Source organism: Kogia breviceps, chromosome 12 (assembly GCF_026419965.1).
Source record: "Kogia breviceps isolate mKogBre1 chromosome 12, mKogBre1 haplotype 1, whole genome shotgun sequence".
In the NCBI taxonomy this organism is placed as follows: Eukaryota; Metazoa; Chordata; class Mammalia; order Artiodactyla; family Physeteridae; genus Kogia; species Kogia breviceps.
Genome location: NC_081321.1, coordinates 49,494,361 through 49,518,952, shown reverse-complemented (window position 1 = coordinate 49,518,952; position 24,592 = coordinate 49,494,361). Strand labels below are relative to the sequence as shown.

At 33.9% G+C, this 24,592-nt stretch overlaps 1 protein-coding gene across 7 annotated transcripts in view; it reads right to left on the bottom strand.

Annotated features, from left to right (window-relative positions):
• Nucleotides 1–588: 588 nt before the first annotated feature.
• Nucleotides 589–24,592, bottom strand: part of MON2 (MON2 homolog, regulator of endosome-to-Golgi trafficking) — a 124,005-nt gene continuing 100,001 nt past the window's right edge. For 6 of the 7 annotated variants that reach the window (XM_059082199.2, XM_059082200.2, XM_067009680.1 and 3 more), the window contains 5 exons: nt 23,480–23,540; nt 22,217–22,340; nt 19,111–19,318; nt 16,550–16,632; nt 589–2,827 (listed from right to left, as the gene is read on the bottom strand). In XM_059082199.2, coding sequence (XP_058938182.1) covers nt 2,664–2,827; nt 16,550–16,632; nt 19,111–19,318; nt 22,217–22,340; nt 23,480–23,540 — 640 coding nt within the window. In that variant the 3' untranslated portion in view covers nt 589–2,663. Of the gene's footprint in view, nt 2,828–16,549; nt 16,633–19,110; nt 19,319–22,216; nt 22,341–23,479; nt 23,541–24,592 lie in introns of those variants that run through there. The other variant, XR_010835833.1, reaches the window with a different exon arrangement.

The following is a 24,592-nucleotide window of genomic DNA, read 5'->3' as shown; positions in this document are numbered from 1 at the left end:
GAAATGAATGTTACTCACAAAAGTATATAGTAAAACTAATAAAACTTAACACTAGTTTTTGTAAAGAAATACTAAATAAGAAACTACAAAATGACCTTTTCCCAGCAATCCATATAAGACAGGTACTGTCAGGGACAAAAGGTGATTACATGAGGCTTAAAACTCATTGTATTTATAATATGTATCCCAAAGGACATTATTACTACTGTTTCAAGGACCAGTCATAGTCTCAAATGTGCTATAAAATGATCTTAGTTTTGGGAGCTTCCTTTTTGAATCTCCTAGCATCTATCAATAGTAATCTCACACAGCCCAGTTCTTCTAGTAACTAAAGAAGGCAATTCATACCAACCAGACAAGGGCAATGTGTTAACCTCCCCAAGGATCAGGATATTTTAGAAAATGCAGCCTTGACTCAAGGGAATGAATTGCTAGTAGTGATTCCTGGGGGTGGCAGGAGATATCCTGGGAGGAAAAATCTGTCAAATCATACCACGAAGTGGGCAGCCCAGTTTGCTTGTCACTAAGACTGAGATGATTACCATACTATACGGTATTTACAAATCCGTATTTATGCCTTTTTTTTTTCTGTAGGGCATGGTCCTAGTATTGAAAACTAATACAATGTTAGCTAAAACTACTCAGTTTATATAAATATATGCTGCATACCCCTGACTCACATTTAACTTTCACTGGAGAATAATTATTCTGATTGCAATTGATCTGTTATTTCTCAAAAACAGACATATTTTTACTTCATGTAAATTCATGGCAATATTTTTAACGTGTTACTGAATTGGAACACTACCCTTCTTATTCAATTTCAACACTTTATCAGTGATACGCAGATTTTTCTAATTCCCAGTTTAACATATCCAAATACAGAAAATAAACTAAATACACAGATTGAATTTTTTTTTTCACAACTTTCTTTAAGGAAATGCTGAAGATAGAATCTAGGAAATGCCATATTTTACCTTAATTTTAGGTGAAATTATAAAATAGAAATTCATTAATTAGTGTAAAGAAAAATAACATCCCCTGGAAGAAAAAGACCTTATCACATGTTTACAGATACTAGTGCAAATTAAATAAATACACAATTACAACAGCCTCAAAATTGTATCTAATTCATTACTCAATTCTAATATACTCTTGTAGTTTTATACTTGTTCTAGAGAGGCTGAAATTTATAAATTCTATTAAAATCAAAGGCCTTCCAGAACACTAAAATAATACTAAGACCATCATAATTTCTTATGAATAATCATTTTTAAAACCTTTGAGTCTTCACATAATTATGAAAATTTAACTCAGAAGAAAAATATAATATCATAATCCATTAAAGAAAAAATACAGTGAGCTAGGCCAGTCAGTTTTTTAAGAAATAATTAAGTTAGTGTATTCAAGAGCACTCTTCTTCACTAAGATAGGAAAGTGAAACAAAATTAGCATTTTACTCCATGACAGAAAGTTTACTGTACTTCTAAATGCTTCACATCTCTAAAAATACACTTCTCATTGTTTTAGAATACACACATATTTTATATTTGTGGGTTAGCATAGTTATTTTCTTCTTGAGAATATATTACAAAATGAAGCACTCAAATGAACAAAACCTCACAGCAAAATTTTAGGAAATCTAAAATTATCTTGCCTGGGTCATATTTCAAAGACAGTGATCAATGTTGTTAGTCAGTGGGGAAAAAAAAAAATCAGTAGAAATATAAAATAGTCTTTAAAATCCAGACAGCAAATATAAAAAGAGACAGACTTAAGTGAAATCTGGGAACGATATTTAAAGAAATGAGGTATGATGGAGTCATAGTGCTACAATTTACCTCAATATATTAAGTTTTAATAATAATCTATACTTCAAAGTTGCAATATCAGCAAATCATAAACTATCTGCTGCTGTGTTCTCATGACCTTTCTGGTCAGATGTTTAATAGTCACTAGTAAATACATTTAAAATAAGCATTAAGCTAACTGTATGATCATACGATAAGCATATCTGCCACTTAAGAAGGCAAATTATAAGTAAAAATGTAAGCAAACAATTTTGTATTAATAATAAATACAGTTTCAAGCATTTAAGATTATCAATATTTTAAAAATTTAAATAATAAATGCAACTATTTTATACAGAACTGTACCATTTATTATACACACAAGTATATCAGTTCCCTTTGTTTACAAAGGCTGGTTATAGACAATATGGAATGTTACAGTACCATCTTGCATAAAATTTTAGTACAATTTTGTACTAAAAAAAGGGTGCAAAACACCAGCCTAATAAATCTGACAAAATGAAATATCTTTTCTTTCTTTTTAAAAAGTACATCATTAACACATACACCACAAACTGTACATAAGCTTATTTTTAAATCACCAACTGAAGATATGGTAGCAGGTATGCTGTAGTATTAACTATCTCTCCCATCAGTTTAATTTATTAAAGGCTTGCACTGCTACTCATTCAGGAACCTTTGTTGACATGTAAGCTTGTAATATGAATTACTTAACTCAGGTAAGTACAATTTAAAGGAGGCTAACAACAGCTGCCAAGAATTATTTGTAGTAAGAAACATCCTTCTCACAGAAAATTCACTGAGGAGCAAACATTTTTGTATATTATTCTTCTTAAAATTTATTGTAGCTGGTCAAGATTCTCCATTTTGAACTTTGGATGCTGGTGGTTGCATGAAATCCTTAAAAGGAACTAGTGCCTCTTTAAGTGCAGAGCAGACTTCTGAAGATGAGCAGGTGATGCATTCTACTAAAGTTGGGTATAAGGCAATTACTTGTGCCCAGGTATTTCCATCAACTGTAATGCAAAAAGTATAAAACCTCAAAAAAGAGTGGATTGAAATGGCAGATTATCCAGTTAACATAAACACAATCCTTTAAACACAATGCAAAAAAAAAAATCCAAAATATGGAAATTCCACAAGCTTGTACTTTTTCTTTCTTTAAACTTTGGAAGACTTCCTGCAATATTTAATAAAGTATGAGGGAAAAATATATGATCAGTGTGCAGAATCATCAATACCACCAAATTTGACAAAGTACATTTAAAATGATACTTCAATATGTGAAGGTCTTGGAAGCTAACAAAACAACTTAGAATAATTCAAACCTTTGTCATTTTCAGTATAATAGAGAAGAAAGTGTACTTTTCAAGAAAAATTAGAAAACAGTTCAACTTTTTATGCAGTTATATGCTAATATATATATATATCTTAAATAATTTTCCTAATAATGTCCTCAATATTGATTTTAACTTCAAATGACCACACATAGATCCATTCTTCTCTTATACCGTTTGCTAATCTTTAATGCATCTGACTAGATTTAAGCTGTAGTGGGGAGGGACATTTCTGCCTTCCTCATCACTATTATGAACAGCTAGTACAGTTAAATGTTATTTGGTGAACGGACAAAAGTGTTGTATCACAATTACTTTGTGATTTCCTTATGCTCTGAGATTACATATTACATTTCTATTTTCCTATAAGTACTGTGTGTATTGTTGAGAGTGCAATACATGATAAAACCTGATGACAGATTTTTCTTAGAAAGTACATGTATATGGCACTTGGCAGGACAAATTTCAAATTGCTGAGGCAGTGTAGTATAAAAGAAAGAACACTATACTATGCATAACGAGCTTTGGTTCCGTTTTTCACTCCAATTTACTGAGTGTCAACTAATTGTCTAAAAACCTTTCTGAAATAAGTTAGTGCTGGTTGTCCCTGAACAAGTCATATAATTTCTCATATCTTGACTTTCACTATAGAATAAAGAAATGAGGTTCTCAAACTAGTGTTCTTCAAGTTACTTCTTTAAAACAACTGATAGTAAAATAAGTTTGGCAAATGTTGTACGTATAATCTTCCTTTTGGGGGATTCATAATTCACACAGGTTCATAGTTAAAGAATAGGTTTAACTCTTATCCAATCCAAGGTTTCCAAAATTAATTTGATTATGGAATTTTTCCCCATTCAATATCTACTGACATCCCTCATCATTAATATTCATTCCTTAGTACATATCTTGGGAAATGCTAACCTGCTCATTTAATCTCTTCTCCACCTCAACAAGGGCTTACTCAGAGTGGAGTTGGGAAGAAGAAAAGGGGTGTGGAGCTGACGGGTATTGGTGAGGGAGGGAATGTCAGGCCAGAGCTGCTCTGCTTTTAGCTGTTTTGTATGTTGGAAATCCACATCAGATTTCATTTGTAAAAAGAATTTTGCTGCTTAACAGCAACAACAAAAAAAACATGAAAAAAAACCAATGGCCTAAGTAGTTTTAAACAGTCTACTCCAGCTGTTGTCTATAAAGCTTTCCACTAATCATGTAACAAAAGATTACACAGAGAGAATTCTGGGAAATGGCAAAGTAGTAAGTACCAGGAATCTGTCTGCCCACCTAGACAACAACTGAACTGGCAGAATCTGATGCAAGTAATTTGGAACTCTGGAGTCTACTGAAGGCTTGCAACTTCCAGAGGAAGACCTGGATAGTATATTGCAGTTAATTTTCATCAATCTAAGCCCTTAGCACAGTAGCAGCTACCCATCCTCTATTCCTAGCCATGTGGTAAGCAGTTGTGCAGGTGTTCCTGAAGCAGCTTGCACGCAGCTTGTGGGAGGCCAGGGTGGGAAAACAGGACCCTATACTCCAAATATCAGGGGTCTGTGCTCTAATTGCTGCTTCTGATCACAGAGGTGCAAAGAGGCTTCAAGAACAAAAGAAAAAACAAATGATTCAAAAATGGGCAAAGGACTTGAATAGACATTTCTCCAAAGAAGATACACAAATGGTCGATAAAGCACATGAAAAGATGCTCAACACCATTAGCCATTAGGAAAATGCAAATCAAAACAACAATGAGATACCACCTCATGCTTAATAGAATAGCTACTATAAAACAACAAACAAACAAACAGAAAACAAGTGTAGGTAAGGCTGTAGATAAAACAGAACCCTTGTTCACTGTTGGGGGGAATGTAAAATGGTACAGCCACTGTGGGAAACAGTATGGTGATTCCTCAAAAATTAAAAAATAGGATTTACCATATGACCCAGCAATTCCACTTCTAGTATATACCCAAAAGAATTAAAAGCAGGGTCTCAAAGAGATATCTGTACACACATGTTCATAGCAGTATTATTCACAACAGCTAACACCATGGAAGTGACCCAAGTGTCCACCAACGGATGAATGGATATATAAAGATATACACACACACAATGGAATATTATTCAGCCTCAAAAAAGAAGGAAAACTGCAACATACTAAAACATGGATGAACCTTAACAACGTTAGCTAAGTGAATTAAGCCAGTCACAAAAAGGCAAGTACTGTATGTTTCAACTTATATGAGGTACTTAGAGTAGTCAAGATCATAGAGATAAAAAGTAGAATGGTGATTACCAGGGGCTAGGAGAAGTGGGGAATGGGGAGTTATTGTTTAACAAGTACAGAGTTTCAGTTATAAAATGAAAAGAGTTATGGACATGGCTAGTGGTGATGGTTGCCAACATTGTGAATGTATTTAATGCCACTGAAAAAATGGTTACCATAGTAAGTTTTGTTACATGTATTTTACTGCAATAAAAGAATTTGGGGGAAAAAAAAAAGATTGCATAGATTGAAAGCTATCTAGATTGGCCCAGATAGTCAACTGACCAAACTTATTCTTGGTTTATTATAGGAAAATACAAAAATAAATTATTTAAGATAACATCTTAAACTCAGGGGAAGCTAATCAAATTTCTTAAATTAAAATATGTTTAAAAACTAACCATAGATCTTCATGGGCACTTTGGACTTAACTATCAAAAACAATGAAAAAGCTGTATGTATTGATATGGAAGAATCTCCATGATATTTTATGAAGTGGAAAAAATGAGGAGTGTTTTTCAAACAGTAGGTAAAACATGGGGCTATTATGCATATTAATTCGTGTTGAAAACTGGGGGCATACTGGAGCACTTTTGAACAACACAGGTCTGAACTGTGTGGATCTCCACAGTAAATACTATAGTGCTACACAAGCCTCAGTTGGTTGAATCCAAGGATGTAGAACCCCGGATACAGAAGAACCATCTAACTGCTTGGAAGGTCAGCACCCCTAACCCCTTCATTGTTCAAGAGCCGACTACATATGTATTTTGTATTTACATAATAAACTTATGGAAGGATCCATAAACTAATAAAAATGGTTGACTATGGTAATGTAAGAGCTGGGCAGATACAGAACAGGGGAAAGACATATTCCCTGTACATCTTTCAATACTTTTGAATTTCTGAACCATGTATATGTTTACTACCTATACAAATTTTTAATTAAAGATCAAGTAAGGTGATAAATAAGTCCAACCAACAAATGCCTCTTCTCCCACTAGAAAACCCTAAAACAAATAACAAATGTTCTAAACAAATGTTGGGTGAATACTGGTTCCAAACCTTGTAGCCATCCCCTAGAATTAATTTTGGACTGACTACAAGCATGTCCAACATATTTCTACTGGGAAGGCCTGGACTTCTCTAAGTTGTCTTCTTTTTTTCTGTTTCTTAATGAAGCTTATCATACTATTTTAATATGCTACTATATCATCATCATCATTTATGGTTACATTTAATTTAAATCTTCACTTAATATGCCCAGAGGTATAATTCAAACTCAAACAATTTTTAACATTAATTTAGTTAGATCATCTATCATTACTAGGCTGCCCTACCCATGGCCCATTGACTTTGTAAAAAACAGGTTACTAAGTTTTCCTTTTCCTTCCCTTTTCTTCCTTTATACAAATTCTGGTTACATTTTTGACAGCTATCTAAAGATCATAAAAAATAATGCAAGTACTATGCACTGAAATACATTTGCTGTATTTAATACCTCTATAGCAATAACATGAAAAATAGAGAATTTCCTGTTTATTCCTTAAGTATAACATATTTCTAAGAATTAAATTCTATCCTGTGATCTAATAAAGATTTTACTGGTCTCCAGGAAATCAATGCATGGTCTCCCTCTCTGAAAATTCAACCAGAACATTTTATTAAGATAACTCAAATTTGAACTTGATGGGATAAATTAAGGACACTGTTCCAGAATTTTTCTTAGAAATTCTACCCCTTCTTTTGGGTTGAATATACACAAGTCTACTGCCTCTTAATATCCAGTATAATACTCACGCTTTCTAGGCCAAAGTGACCGTCAGTGAATTTTGAAAACAGAAAAATATGTATTTAATTGTGTAACAACTGACAGGAACAAATATGCTGGGACTCACTTATTAGGAATTTATTAGGAACCTACATTTTTCTTGGTTATTAAAAGTAATGCTGCTTAAAGCACCAATCTGCTAAGGTGCTTGTGCCAGAATGTAAATAAACACACTTCCTTCTATAACAAAGTCTTATATAAAAAGTCAGTGGAACCAGTGTGCTCAGTGACACAACTGACTTATACTCTGATGTCAGCTCTTTATCTTGTCCTGGACCAGTAGCTGGTCCGAAAAAACAAACAAACAAACAAAACACACTTTGAGCAGCAGTGTTGTAAAGGATTCAAAATAGAATAAAACACGGTTCAAATAGCCTGTCAAGAAGTTTACACTTTAAGAGGCATGAGTCATGTACATGTACAACTATAATACAAACAGAGTGCTTTAAGACAAAGACACACATAAAAGAACTACAAGTTCACCAAAAAAAAGAAATTGCTCACCTTTAAGGAATAAAAACAAGGCTTAAACGTGGTGTGATGTCTGAACAGGGTGGATATGGGCAGGAGAATGGAATGAGCAAAGGACTAGGAATACTTGGATAGACTAAGAACTTTAGTTTGGTTGAGAGAGTAGGATATGTGAAGTCTAGTGGGAAATAAAACATGAAGTCAGACAGTAGTACTCTTTGTATTTGGTAGGTTATGGTAAATGAAAAGGATTATTTTGTTTTGTTTTACAAGGATGGAAAATGAATGACCAAAGCTGAATTTTTGGAAAAATCATTTCTGGCATTAATGTAAGAATGGATTGGATAGAAATGAATGACAGAAAGAGGAAACAAATGAGAAAAGGCTATAAAAATAATTCAAAGTTTCTTACATCTATACGATAAATCACTACAAATGCAGAAGCCTCCTACAACCCAAAGAAGTCAGTCATGTTCTACATTAAAAATATATAAAATATAAATTATCTATATTCAGACCAATTTAGTTTTAAAAAAATCCAGCCAGACTGTGAAGTCAGGATCATAGCAGTGTGAGAAGCTCCCTTTGTCTCTTCCCTTCAATCTATAACTAGTAAAACATTCATAACTCAATAAAAGTGTCTCTGCCCAATATACAAGGATTCCAGAGAACTCCACACATCTGTACAACTATACATAAGAGTGGATGAACTAGGAATTCCCTGGTGGTGCAGTGGTTAGGACTCCGCACTCTCAATGCCAAGGGCCTGGGTTCAATCCCTGGTCAGGGAACTAAGATCCCACAGCAGTCTGGCCAAAGAAAAAGAGTGGATGGGCTGAAACACACAGAGGAGGCAGGACCAGGGAAACTGGAGATGGTGCCTGCAGTCCTAGATCCCCAGACACAGCAGCTAAGCCTGCAGCCTCAGAAAACCTGGTAGCAGCAGGGCAGGTGATGCACATGACTCCAGCTTCTCAGCCACAGCAGTGGCTAAGGCTACAGGGAACTAGGCAACAACAGGGCCTGCAACGTTATCCCTCCAGTCATGCAGGCACATATGACTCTGGCCCTTTTGCCCATAGCAGCAGCGTCCATGAAACTGATAACCCTGGATGTGGCAAAAGCACCCAAGACCTCAGCTCCTCACCCCAACCACCCTCTGTCCCCACTGCACTGGACCCAGGAGCATGGATCCAGGAGATCCCAGATATGGTGGACACACCTGCTATCTCAGTGCCATAGGCAGCGACACCAGTAACAACAGCGACACTGGCAGCAGCAAGGTACCAGCAACCCTGAAAGCATAAGCAGTGACAACAAGGGCACCAGACAACACCTCTAGCAGAGGCAGTGGAGGATGGAAAGTGCCAATTCTCAAATATAACCATAGGCAACTCAGGTAAGAGAAACCAAAAACTTGTACTATAGTGCCACCTACTGAAAAACAAAAGAAAGGTCTCTAATTACTAACCTGTTAAATTGTTAGAGTCAAATAAAAAAGCCTTACTAAAGAAAAGAGGTGTGTGTTATTCAAATATATGAGAGGAACAACTCATCAAGCACCATGAAAAACCAGAATAATATGGTATCACAAAAGAAAATGACAGTTCTCCAGAAACCAAACTTAAAATTAAACAATACAGCAATCTAACTGACAGAATTCAAAATAGCTGTCCTAAAGAAATTCAACAAGCTACAAGAAAACTCAGAAAGGTAGTTCGATGAGCTTAGGAATAATATTAACGAGCAGAGGAATACATTACCAAAGAAACTGAAACTCTGAAAAGGAACCAAACAGAAATTCTGGAGCCAAAGAACTCAATAAATGAGTGTATAAGAACATATGGGAAATAGAGCAGACCATATGCAAGAGAGAATTAGCTAGCTCAAAGATAGAAATCAAGAAATCAATACAAGTAGAAGAGGAAAGAGAGCTAAGATCTTAAAAAAAATGAAGAAATTCTGTAAGAACTACCCAACTCTATTAGGAAAAGCAACATCAGAATAATGAGTATCCCAGAAGAAGGAGGAAGAGGGTTTATTTAAAGAAATAATAGGGGCTTCCCTGGTGGCGCAGTGGTTGAGAATCTGCCTGTCGATGCAGGGGACACGGGTTCATGCCCCGGTCCGGGAAGATCCCACATGCCACTGAGCGGCTGGGCCCGTGAGCCATGGCCGCTGAGCCTGCGCGTCCGGAGCCTGTGCTCCGCAACGGGAGAGGCCACAACAGTGAGAGGCCCGCGTATCGCAAAAAAAAATAAAATAAAATAAAAATAAGATAAAGAAATAATAGCTGAGACCTTCCTAAACCTGGGGAAGGAACTGGATATACAAGTCCATGAAGCTAAGAGAACAGCTAATTACCTCAATGCAAAAAGACCTTCTCCAAGACATATTAAAACTGTGAAAAATCAATGACAAAAAAAGAATTTTAAAAGCATCCAGGGAAAAAAGAATGGTAACCTACCATTAGGTAACTCATTAGGCTATCAGCAGATTTCTCATAAGAAAATCTACAGGCCAGGAGAGAATGGAATGACATACTCAAAATGGTGAATGATTAAAAACTATCAGCCAAGCATACTCTATCCAGCAAATTTATCCTTCAGATATGAAGGAGAAATAAAGCCTTTCCCAGACAAACAAGCTGAGGGAGTTCATCAACAAAGACTTGCCTTACAAGAAATGTTGAAAGGAGCTCTTCTACTTGAAACAAAAAGGTAAAAGTACACAAAACATTGAATAAGGTGATAATACAGACAAAATCTTTTAAATACTTAATTACAGCATGAAGGTTAAAGGGGGAAAAGCAGTAAAAAATAACTATTACTATTTTAATTTAGTAACAAAATCACAACATAAAAAAGGATAATTTGAGACAACAAAAAACACAAAAGGGGAATAGGAAAAGGACAGAACCTGTATAGGCAAATAAAAATAACATGCTGTCAGCAGAAAAAGAAATATTTCATCTATGAGACATGTCATAAACATCAAGGTAAACACAAAATATAAATCTAGAGCAGAGATTCAAAACATAAAAAAGGAGAAAACTGAGAAAAAAATCATAAAAAAACCCAAGAAATGAAACTGGCAGAAACACAAGGTAAGAGAAACAATGGAGATATAGACCAACCAGAAAACAAAAGATAAAGTGGCAGTACTCAGTCCTCATCCATCATAATCACCCTAAATGTAAATGGATTGAATTCACCAATCAAAAGACATAGATTGGTTGGATGGATTAAAAAATAAGGCCCAAGTACATGCTGCCTCCAGGAGACTCATGTTCAGCTCTGAAGACAAACACTGGCTCAAAATGAAGGGATGGAAGATGATACTTCAAGCACATGACAGCCAGAAGAAAGTGGATGTACCCATACTCATATCAGACTTCAAGCCAAAAAAGGTAACAAGAGACAAAGATGAATACTATATAATGATAAAGGGGAAAATTCATCAAGAAGACAACAGTTTATATATATATATATATGTGCCTAACAGTTAATATGTATGTACCTAACATAAAAGCACCAAAATATATAAAGCAATTATTAATACACCTAAAGGGAGAAACTGACAGCAACACAGTAATAGTAGGTGACTTTAACACCCCACTTACAGCAATGGATGGATCATTCAGACAGAAAGTCAACAAAGAAATAGTGGCCTTCAGTGAAACATTAGACCAGATGGGCTTGATAGACTTATACAGAATATGCCATCCAAATGCACCAGAATACACATTCTTCTCAAGTGCACATGGAACACTATTACGAACAGACCATATGTTGGGGTCCAAAACAAGTCTCAATAAATTTAAGAAGACTGAAACCATATCAAACATCTTTTCTGATCACAGATGGTATGACACTAGAAATCAACTACAAAAAGAAAGCTAGAAAAATCACAAATATGTGGAAACTAAAAAAACATGCTACTGAACAACTATTGGGTCAATGAAGAAAGCAAAGGATAAATTTTAAAAACACCTGAAGACAAATGGAAACAAAATACAACATTCCAGAATCTATGGGATGCAGCAAAAGTGGTATTTATGAGGAAGTTTATAGCAATACAGGCCTGCCTCAAGAAACAAGAAAAATCTCAAAAAATCTAACCTTACACCTAAAGGAACTAGGAAAGGAAAAATGAAGCCCAAAGTCAGTGGAAGAAAGGAAATAATAAAGAGCAGAGCAGAAATAACTGAAATAGAGACTAAAAAGACAATAGCAAAGATCAATAAAACTAAGAGCTGCTTCTTTAAAAAGAGCAACAAAACTGAGAAACCTTTAGCTAGACTCACTGAGGAAAAAGAGAAGGCTTAGATGAATAAAATCAAAAACAAAACAAAAGAGAGGGACTTCCCTGGTGGTCCAGTGGTTAAGACTCTGCGCTTCCAACTGCAAGGGGCACGAACCTGATCCCTGGTTGGGGAACTAAGATCCGCATACCATGCAGCATGGCCAAAAAAACTTTTTTTAAAGAGAGAAGTAAAAACATATACCACAAAAATAGAAAATATGAGAATACTATGAACAGCTATATGCCAACAAAATGGACAACGTAGATGAAATGGATAAATTCTCAGAATCATACAATCTTCCAAGACTGAATCATGAAGAAACAGGAAATCTGAATAGACTGATCACTAGCAAGGGGACTGAAACAGTAATAAAAAACCTCATAGAAAACCAAAAATCCAGGACCAGATGGCTTCACAGGTGAATTCTACCAAACATTCAAAGAAAATTTAATACTAATGCTTCCTAAATTCTTCCAAAAAAGAGAAGGGGAGGGAATGCTTCCTAACTCATTTTACAAGGCCACCATTACCCTGATACCAAAATCAAATAAGGACAACAAAGAAAAAACTTGCAAGCCAATATGTCTGTTGAACATAAATGCAAACACTGTCAACAAAATATTAGCAAACTGAACTCAACAATATGTTGAAAGGATCATACACAATGATTAAGTGGGATTTATTCCAGAGATACAACTTAATTTCAACTGCAAATTAATCAACATGATACACATTAACAAAATGGATAAAAACCTTATGATCATCTCAACAGATAAAGGAAAAGCACTTGACAAGATTCAACACCTATTTTTCTAATAAAAACTCTCAATAAAATGGATATAGAGGACTGTACCTCAACATAATAAAAGCTGTATGACAAACCCACAGCTAACATCATACACAATGGTGAAAAATTGAAAGCCATCACTCTAAGATCAGGAAAAGGACAAGAATGTCCACTCTCACCACTCTTATTCAACATGGTATTGGAAGTCCTAACCAAAGCAATGAGGCAAGAGAAAGAAATAAAAGGCATCAAAATTGGAAAGGAAGACATAAAACTAACACTATTTCCGGATGACATGATTTTATATATAGAAAATCCTAAAGACTCCACCAAAAAACTGTTAGGAATAATAAATGAATATATTAAAGTTGCAGGGTATGAAATCAACATACATAAATCTGTTGCATTCTGTACACTAGCAACAAACTATCAGAAAGAGAAAATAGGAAAACAATCTCATTTACAATCACAGCAAAAAGAATAAAATACCTAGGAACAAATTTAACCAAGGAGGTAAAAGAACCTGTACACTGAAAACTATAAGACAATGGTGAAAGAAACTGAAGAAGACGCAAAGGAATAGAAAGATATTCCATACTCATGGATTGGGAGAATTAACATTGCTAAAATGTCCATATTACCTAAAGCAACCTACAGAGTCAATGTAATCCCTATCAAAATCCCAATGATATTTTTCACAGAAATAGAACAAAAATATCCTAAAATTTATATGGAACCACAAAAGACCCTGAAGAGCACAGCAATCCTGAGAAAAAAAGAACAAAGCTGTAGGTATCATACTCCCTGTTTTCAAATTATACTACAAAACTGTAGTAATCAAAACAGCCTGGTATTGCCAGCAAAACAGACACACAGATCAATGGAATTCAGTTGAGAGCCTAGAAATAAACCTACACATATATGGACAATTAATTTATATCAAAAGAACAAAGAACATACAATGGAAAAAGGATAGTGTCTTCAATAAAAGGTGTTGGGAGAACTGCACAGCCAGACACAAAAGAATAAAACTAGACCACTATATTACTTATCTTACACCAGACACAAAAATCAACTCAAAATGGATTAAAGACTTGAATGTAAGACCTGAAACCACAAAAACATAGGCAGTACACTCATTCACACTGGTCTTAGAAATATCTTTCTGGATATATCTCCCCAGGCAAGGGTAAGAAAAGCAAAAATAAATAAATGAGTGTATCAAACTAAAAAGCTTCTGCACAGCAAAGGAAACTATCAACAAAATGAAAAGATTACCTACCAAATGGAAGAAGATCTTTGCAAATCATTATATCTGATAAGGGGTTAATATCCAAAATACATAAAGAACTCATACAACTCAATAACAAAAAAACAAACAACTCGATTAAAAAATGGGCAGAGGATCTGAATAGACATTTTTCCAAAAAAGACATACAGATGGGGCTTCCCTGGTGGCACAGTCGTTAAGAATCCGCCTGCCAATGCAGGGGACACGGGTTCGAGCCCTGGTCCGGGAAGATCCCACATGCCGCGGAGCAACTAAGCACATGCGCCACAACTACTGAGCCTGCGTGCTGCAACTACTGAAGCCTGCGCACCGAGAGCCTGTGCTCCGCAACAAGAGAAGCCATCGCAGTGAGAAACCTGTGCACCTCAAAGAAGAGCAGCCCCCACTCAACACAACTAGAGAAAGCCTGCACACAGCAATGAACACCGAATGCAGCCAAAAATAAATAAATAAAATAAATAAATTTATTTAAAAAAACAAAAGACATACAGATGGCCATAGGCACATGAACAGATTCCCAACATGACTAATCATTAGGGAGATGCAAATCAAAACCACAATGAAATATAACCTCATGCCCATTTGAATGACTACTATTGAAAAGGCAAGAAAATAACAAATGTTAGGTTGTGGAGGGGAAAGGGAATCCTTATACAATGTCAGTGAAAATGTAAATTTGTGTAGCCACTATGGAAAACAGTATGGAGGTTCCTCAAAAAATTAAGACTAGAACTACCATATGATTCAGCAATTACACTTCTGGGCATTTATCTGAAGAATACGGAAACATTAATCTGAAAAGATACATGCATCCCATGTTCATCACAGCTTTATTTACAATAGCCAAGAAATGGAAACATCAATGGATTAATGGCTAAAGACGATGCTCTATACACACACACACACACATATATACATATATACACAATGGGATACTACTACTCAGCCATAAAAAAGGAAATCTTGCCATTTGCAACAACATGATGGAACTTGAGGGTATTATGCTAAGCAAAATAAGTCAGATGGAGAAAGACAAATACTGTATGATTTCACTCATATGTGGAATATTTTTAAAAAATAAACAAACAAACAAAATAAAAACAAACACATAGATACAGAGAACAGAGTAGTGGTTACCAGAAGGGAAGGGAGATGGGGGAGGGTGAAATGGATAAAGGGGAACAACTGTATGGTGATGGATAAAAACTAAACTTTTGGTGCTGAGCACACTAGTGTAGTATATACACAAGTAAAAATATAATGTTGTACACATGAAACATATAATGTTATAAACCAATAGTACCTCAATAAATAAAATAATAATAATAATAATAAACCACAAGGAGGTATCACTTCAAACCTGTTTGAATGGTGTCATCAAAAAAAGAAGAAATATTAAGTGTTAGCAAGGATGTGGAGAAAAGGGAACACTTGTGCCCTGTGCATGGGAATGTAATTTAGTACAACCACCATGAAAAACTGTATAGAGTTTCCTCAAAAAATTAAAAATAGAACTACCATATGATCCAGCAACTCCACTTCTAAGCATATGTCCAAAGAAAAAGGAAACAGGATCTCAAAGAGATAACCACACCCCCATGTTCACTGTAGTATTACTCACAATAGCCAAGACATAGAAACAACCTAAGTGTCCATCAATGGATGAATGGATAATGATACATGTGTATATGTATATTTATATATATTTGTAAACACACACACAACAAAATATTATTCATCCATGAGAAAGAAGAAAATCCTGCTTTTTGAGACAATGGGATGGACCTGAGGGCATTATGTTAAGTGAAATGTCACATAGAGAAAGACAAATACTATATTATGATATCGCTTATATGTGGAATCTAAAAACGCTGAACTCCTAGAAACAGAGGGTAGAATGGTGGTTGCCAATTCTGGGAGGGTCAGGAAAATGGGTAAACGTTGGTCAAAGGGTACAAACTTCCAGGTATAAGATGAATAAATTCCAGGAATTTAATATACAGCATGGTGATTACAGTTAATAATACTGTTATATACTTGCAAGTTGCTAAGAGAGTAGATCTTAAAATGTTCTCAGCACAGAAAAGGAATGGTAATTGTGTGACATGATGGAGGTGTTAGCTAACACTTCCATGGTAAACATATTGCAATATAAAAGGGTATCAAATCAACAAGTTGTATACCTTCAACTTATACACGGTTGTATGTCAACTACATCTCAAAGCGGGGGGAAAAAAGTCAGCAAAATTTGCTTAAAATAAAGAAAACATTACAAGGTAATTTTACTTAATTGACATCCTAATGGACTTGCTGCTTTGTTGTCATAAGGCCTGGAGAGTCTTATAGCTGTTATGTTCCTAAAACTCAGTTAACTTAATAGTAGTACAAAAATACAACACAAATAGAACATAAATGTTATAAATTTAGAATAACTGAGTTTCCAAGCACTTACCATTCTCAGGCTGAGTTTTCTTAAGTGAATCAATGAGAGTACTGACTGCTTTTAAGACAAATATGATTTCTGTTACTTGTTGCCTAAAAAAAAGATGGGAAATTATTTCCATCAAGATTTTAAGATACGCCATGTGTGTTTTGTACTAAGTTATACAAATAGACATAGTTTGGAAAACACTGAACACAAAACAATGCAAAGTTAATATTAGTTTTAAATTCTTATAAAAGAAAATCACTTCATTAACATGTACTTCAGTGTGCAGTTAAGATTTATAGTTATTCTAAGTTATCAACATTAAAACGGGGGAGGCAATCTACTCATGCAAATCTAAATTTATTAGTAAGGCATTCAAATTAAAACACTGTACAAGGTGTGCTTTTAAAACTTCTACAGCAGTTTTTTTTAACTTATTAGTACTAAAAGAAATTTGCCAAAGCTTAAAGGGAAATAAAGATGACTATTACCCCCTTCACATATTTTATCATGCTGTTAAAAGTATCTTTAAAATCACAATAGTACTTATTTAACTTTCTAAAACAACTAATAAGAAATATGCTCAAAATCAACCCCAAGGTGACACTGTTTGGAGACATTAGCAATGAAGAATAAACTTGGATTAAAGGACCAACAAGAGTAGTTTTTCTTTCTTTCTTTCTACTTGCAGAAATATATCTCTTCTGCTCTACAGTATTCCCCCACACCCTACTCCTGGTATGAATTTGCGTTATCACTCAACAGATAAGATTTTCCTAATACTATGACAGGGTACTATTTCAAGCCTCCCTTTGTAAGTATACAAGTATTTTATTGTGTTGCAGAGTAGCTTTTTAGAAAATAATGCAATAATACTGCATCAAACATAGGATAATACAATATAACAACTATAAATAAGACTCAATTTAAAGCAATAAACACTTAAAACACAAAAACTGAAGGAAAGCTGCTTTCTGAAATCAAATAATATCTTATACTCCAATAAAAATATTCCAATCAAGGCAACTCCATTACTGCTTTTCCAAGTATGCTTCAGAGGTCAATTTTAATAAATCAATTTTCAATCATGACAATAACCAAATTACTAACATCTGTCTTTGGAATGTTTTTGTATAAAATCCACAAGGAGGTATAATTTATGTTCTAGAAATTCAAAATACAGTGGACGCTAAAAGTAGAAATACAAATGGCAAATAAGCAATGGTAATTAAAAATAGAAAACTTAAAAAAAGCAAACTGCTATGTGGCTATTTCTTCATTCATCAAATTTTTAAAAAGATAAAATAAGTGATAAAATGGCAAATAATTTTAAACTGCTAAAAATTGAGGGAAAAGACAGTCATATACTCCTGGGAGAACATAAACTGATAGAAGTCTCTAACAAGCAATTTTTTTTTTTTTTTTTTTTTTACATCTTTATTTGAGTATAACTGTTTTACAATAGTGTGTTAGTTTCTCTTTTACAACAAAGTGAATCAGTTATACATATACATATGTTCCCATAACTCTTCCCTCTTTTGTCACCCTCCCTCCCACCCTCCCTATCCCACCCCTCTAGGTGGTCACTAAGTACAGAGGTGAACTCCCTGTGCTATGCTGTAGCTTCCCACTAGCTATCTAATTTACATTTGGTAGTGTGTATATGTCCCTGCCACTCTCTCACATCGTCAATTTTTAATATATATCAAAACCTTTTAAAATGTCTATATCTTTTGACAGGTCAATCCCAACTCTGGAGATTTATTCTAAGTAAATAAGAATGTAAACAAAGACTTAGGGTTACTGATTTACTGCCTTATGAGATGGGACCTGAAATGATTTTCCTAACTCTTCCTTGACTTTGATAACTTTGTCTTCCAATATTATTTTCTGTTTGCTTCATTTGCTTTGCCTTAACCTCTAACTTACACATTAAAAAATAGATTGGCAACATGACTTCAATTCATGATTGTATTTTTTGATGAATTCTGATATATATCCCAACTTTGATTAGCCCTGGCTTAGCAGAAAGACCTAGATCCCCTTCAACTGGCATGGCTTGACTACATGAGAAGCAAATCAGTTTAGGTACAAGGGCTTAATTAAGCAAATTAGATGAAAAGAAGATCTAAGATATGGCTAGATGACTTACAGAGAAACCTAGAAATGACTGTAAAACAAACTAGGAAGTTCATAAAGTATGATTTATCTATTATCTTCTCTCTAGAGAGATTCACGATCATGTATTCATACAGACCCACAAGTCCTTACCCAGAAATCCTTGAGAAGATATATTTTAGAATTCAATATTTTTCGAATCAAAATAAGTAATTTGGTATATATACCATATATTACTTAACCTCCATGAGCAGTATGAAAAAGCACCCCATAATAAAACACAGTAATATGTCTGCAGCAAAACTTATGAATATTTACACTGTATGGGATAAATAAAATTATAAACAGCCTCAGGTTAAGTTCAGATCACTTATGAAAATACTTGATTTCCAGAGCTTTTTAAAGTTATTAATAACTATGACAGTGTATTTCCTTCTTTAATTAAAAAAGTACATATATACATATACCTTGGAAGAGGGCATTTACCACTTAATCTTTCATCCTCTATATAACGATGTAGTACATCTTGAGACCTCTTTAGAAGCACTGAGAGTGCCATTCGTGAGATGTAGCCTTCTTGAGGTGTTGTGACTTTATTACTGAAGGAAAACTGGAGCAGTGTTTCAAAACACATTTTAGAAAATTCTTCTCTCAAACGAATATCAATCTCTGCTTCTGTAGAATTAACAATGTTTGATGGTTAATACAAGGTTAAATAAATACACCTTAATGACACAATTCTTAGCAAACTAGGAATAGAAGGAAATTCCTTAACTGATAAAGAGCATCTATGAAAAACTTATACCACACACACACACGCACACACACACACGTAGAGAGAGAGAGAAACAGTTTTCCTCCTTGTAAGGTCAAAAAACAAGGCAAGACTATCCACTCTCATCATTTCAACATTTTTTCTTGTCTTGGTCTTTTTATACACTTCAACAGCACAAGAGTACCTCTCAATAAACTTCCACGTGGTCAAACTTGGAATAATCCGTTTGTCTGTCTGTTTCTTTCTTTCTTTTTTTCTCTTGGCAACATCTTCCCTGGACCCTGACCTCTGCTCCAGTCTGGACTAGCTGCTCTCTGGACATACTGTCCAGTTATATCCTGGAACTAGTCTTTGGCCTCATCCTGTGAGTTGTTTTTTTCTCTCTTGTGTTATATCTTACTTTCTAGACCTCATGCTTTCCCTTTTCTTGATTTACTCTTTTGTTTTCACAGGGCATATTCTGTAGTACCTGAGAAAGTGAATGGGAAGTAAAAATTTTGAGACCTTACATTTCTGAAAATGTCATTTTACTGTGGTACTCAAAGTGTGGTTCCTAGCAGCATCAGCACCACCAGAGAACTTGTTAGAAATGCAAAATCTCATGCCTCACCCCAGACCTACTGAATCAGAAACTCTGGGGTTACAGCCCAGCAATGACTTCACTCCAGGTGAGGATAATGCACACTGACATTTGAGAATTACCATTCTACACTCCTCACTTGGCTAACAGTGGGCCTAGGTATAAAACTCCATGTTAAAAATCTTTTCCATTTATGACTCTGAAACCACAGCCTCAATGTCTCTGAGCATCCAGTGTTGCTGAGAATTGCAATGTCCTTTTGATACAACTCTTTTGTGTTTGAACTTTTTTCTTTTCTTTTTGAAATCTTTTAGCATCTTCTCTTTATTTGTATTATTCTGGTATTTCATGATGACATATCTTATTGTGAGTCTTTTTTATTTCACTATTCTGGGTACTGAGAGACCACTTTTAATCTGCAGATTTATATCTTCAGTTTGTTTCTTTGATAATTTCCTCTCCTAGCTTTTCTCTATTCTCTCTTTCTGGAAGACCTATTGTCAGATGTTAGATCCCTCGGATCCACTTTATTTCTTTCTTCCCATACTGTCCACTTGTTTGACTTTGCTCTACTTCTGGGTTATATTTCCTTAATGTTTTCTTCCAACCCTTCACTGAACATATTTCAGCTATCATATTTTTAGCTTCTTTGAGCTCTTTTGTGTTCTGATTGTTCCATTTTAATAGCATTCTTCTTGTTTCATAAATGTAAAATCTTTTACCTCCTTAAGCAACCTAATTATATATTTTTTAAAATAAATGTTTTCTATGGCTCTGCATTTTATCTCTTTCCTGCCAGTTTCTTTTACCCTCTCTTCATTTGTTTTGTTCTTTCTCTTGTGTTGGAAGATCTCCTCAAACGTATGGGAGCTGTGGCTGTCAGATCATACTTAAGAGCAGGGGACCAAAATAATCACTGGAACCTCTGTGTTTATAGCTTGGTCTTGTTTATTAGCAAGAAAGACTTTGTATGTATATGTTTAAAGAAAAGTCCAAGTTAAAGCTGAGAAATTTGTGTCCAATGGTCAAGTCATTGGAAGAACATACATGTACCTTCTTTATCTTGGTACATTTAATATTATAAATGGCAAGAGGTATCATCAGAAAACTGCTAGAAAAAGTATACATGGTAACTTGGTAATCCTTAGTTAGCTTAGAATATTTACATATAATTATAAACATGGTTCTTAAAATATATTTTATAAAAAATTTATCTATAATTTTTAAATATTCTTAATAAAAAGTTGACTAAATTAAGATAAATGGACTTCAAAATTTTTTCTCTGAGGTTCTAATGTTTTCAAACCTGTACTTTACCAGATTAATTTTAAAAACTGTCTGGGCTAGGAAAAAGAACCAGTTTGTGAAGTAAGCAGTATCTAGTGGTCAAACTGTACATAGAAATGCTCTTTAAAGTGTTTACCACAGTTTAGTAGAATTTAGTCACAGCTCCAGTAAATTCTGGGGACTAAGGATATGCATGGCACAAATTTAGAACTTTTAAATTATCTCACCAAAAAAAATCACATTATGGTGCCACGATTACATTTAACACTTGAGCATAGGTTTAAAAAAAAGAAATAACCCAATATGGTACATCAAAAGAAGCATGTGGTTCTTTTTAAGGATGAACTTTGGTCTCCAGCCTAAAGACTGTGGGCAATTTTTTTCAACCTTTCTAAACCCATTTTCCCTCTGTAATACAGTAGAACCTATTCTCACAGAAATGTTGTGAGGAATGACATTAATATTCTAGCATAATACCCTGCACATTGTGGTCATTCACTAAATCTTAGTTCCCTTAACAAATGTTAAGGATTTTTTTTTTAATGGACTAACTCTGCAATTTATAGTCCTGGGAAGTTGGTATTAATATCTTTATTTTACAGATGACAAAACTGACACTTAACCAACTACCAAGTGGCAGAATACACATTCATTACCTCCCAACAATCCTTGACTTCACAAACCTGGTGATTTATGTCAGCCAGCAATGATTTAGGTGGATTCCATAAGTGCTTTGCAACTTAATTCATCACAGAATATTTACCATGTTTTCCCCTCATAAAGCTTAATGTTCTATATCACATTCTTAACCATTCTCCCGTTTACATTTACCACAGTTGTAGGAGTGAACATTTCTAGTAGAAGTCAGCTTCTTCAAAAGTGCTTCAATACTTATTAACATTAAAAAAAAATAATCATTGAAATAACATACCTGTAAATGAAGATGACTGAGAATGTATTGATCCCTTATTAAGCATAGTCATTATCTGACCAACAAATTCCTTAGGAATAAAATTGGCATAAGGTAGTATCTCAGTGCTGATAAGCTGAACTACCTAAAACAAAAGATGCAAATTCAAAGGTATTTTTTTCCTTGAAAGAGACTAACTCAAATGATAATTTCTAGAGTAAAATTTAAATTTTATTTTAAAAGAAAATCAGCTAAAGAATCTTTCTTAATAGAAGTATACAACCATTTTAATGTTAATATGCAGGATAATTAGTCTGTTTCCCTCATCTGTCTTAGTAAATAACTTTATTATGAAATAGTCAATACTATAAACTGTTAACTCTACAACAACTTCAATAAATTTTGATCTGCAACATGATAAATGCAAAGAGTGCTCTGGAGAAAAAAATCAGCATATGAAATGTATCCATGTTAGAATAAAATATCTAAAACAGTATTAAGAACATGATTTAAATCTCCTTTTAGAACCATAAAAATGAGCCATTAAGAAGTAAAGTTATATTCACTTTTGTTAAATAGCTTATTTCTAACATACAATGTGTTATTTTGCCTTTTGAAGAGAAAGAGGAAAAGTTTGAAGAAGAGTTTGCAAGAGTTAATATAGCAATGGGACAAAAGGCAATATTTTGCATCTATATATCTATATGATGCCTATGTTTTCTATGTAATTTATTTGATTTGCTTTATTTAAAAGTTCCCTTATCCCGCTTAAAGGGAAAAAATAACCCCCCCCCAACAAAAAAAATCCATAACCAAAAACTACTTCTTTAAATTCCAGTTATAATCAGCAAAATATATTCTTTAAAAAAACATTCATTATTTGCTTCTACATCTGGTTAAAAACAGAAAAATCTGAGCAACTTATTGATTAATTTAAATACAAACATCTCATTTGTCAAACTATAAAGTAAGCTCTCAAATACATGCTCACTGACTGATGGATTTATTTTACTAAATCAACTGCTTTTTAAAATTATTAAATGGACACAACTAAGTACCTGGACAACACACACACAGCACAAAGCTAACAAATATAAGAAATTAATTTTTTAAATGTCAGTGCTTTAAAAATTAAACTTTAACCTTTGTGTTTTAATGCTTTTAGGTTCAAGCTCAACCTATCACTTTACTTTTTTTTTTTTTTAGCAATTTTACAGTTTCAACATTTCTACTATTTGGTTTTCATAAACGGTCACAAGAAAATGTTTTAAATAGCTTCCTCACCTCAACATCAATACTTTCATTTCTTTGAAATTCTTGAATAGAGAGGTTATCTGGAGGTATGCTAAAAAATAAATAAATAAAAGACTTGATTTTTAAAGGTAAAATATTTCCTTAAAATACAAACATAAAATAAATAAACAGAATCCGAGTATCAAAAAAATATATTTTCTCACCCAAGTTAGAACATTATCAGTTATTTTAAAGAACAGTATTTTAATTAATTAGTATAAATGACTAAATTAATTACAAACATGAAATTCTAGCTACAAAAATAATTAGTCCAATCTTGAACTAAATAAAATCTGTAGAGCAAAACTTCTTTTAATACTATGAATGAAAAACAAAGAAAAGTAAAGATACTATCATCTGGAGTTACAGCAAAAATTACCACTGTGACAAAAACGGAATTTACTTATATTGCCAGTGATTTCAGAGAGAGTTAAAAGAGCCTTGGTCAAGAAGTTGAATTATTCACTCAGCAACAGCCCACTGATGATTAATTTGTAATAAATACAATATACTAAATATCTTTGCAGTAAAAGATAGAGAACATCTGGAAAGAAGTGGACTGATTCAGACTTTCTAAAACAGAACAGTATTCCAACAAGATCAGAATAAATCAACAGTTCCGAGGGAACCAAAGCTAATTCTAGACCCTATGGCTCTGAATAAGAATGAGCAGTATAGTTCTATTAAACTTATGAAACAATGAAATATCAAGCACTTAAAAACAGCTGAGAATAGGATGGTAATGATTATAACAATAATAATGACAGCAAAAATTAGAGAGCCAGACACTGTATTAAGAGCTTTATTTACATTATCTCCTATGTTCCACAGTAACCACATGTATTATCAAGTAATTGACAGAAGAGGAAACTGAAGCTTCGAATGGCTAGTAATATGACCAAGAACACATCGTAAATAAATGAGGCCACAATCTGAACCTAGATTTATATGATATTTGAGCCTAAGTTCTTCTCTTTTATAAAAGTTATAAAGTAAAAATAGTATTGTCATATTTAGATTTACAGATACAGTATAGAGTTTTGTATCTAGAGCTATTTTTGCTGTATTTGGTATTATATGGTTTATCTAATCACAGGTATTAAA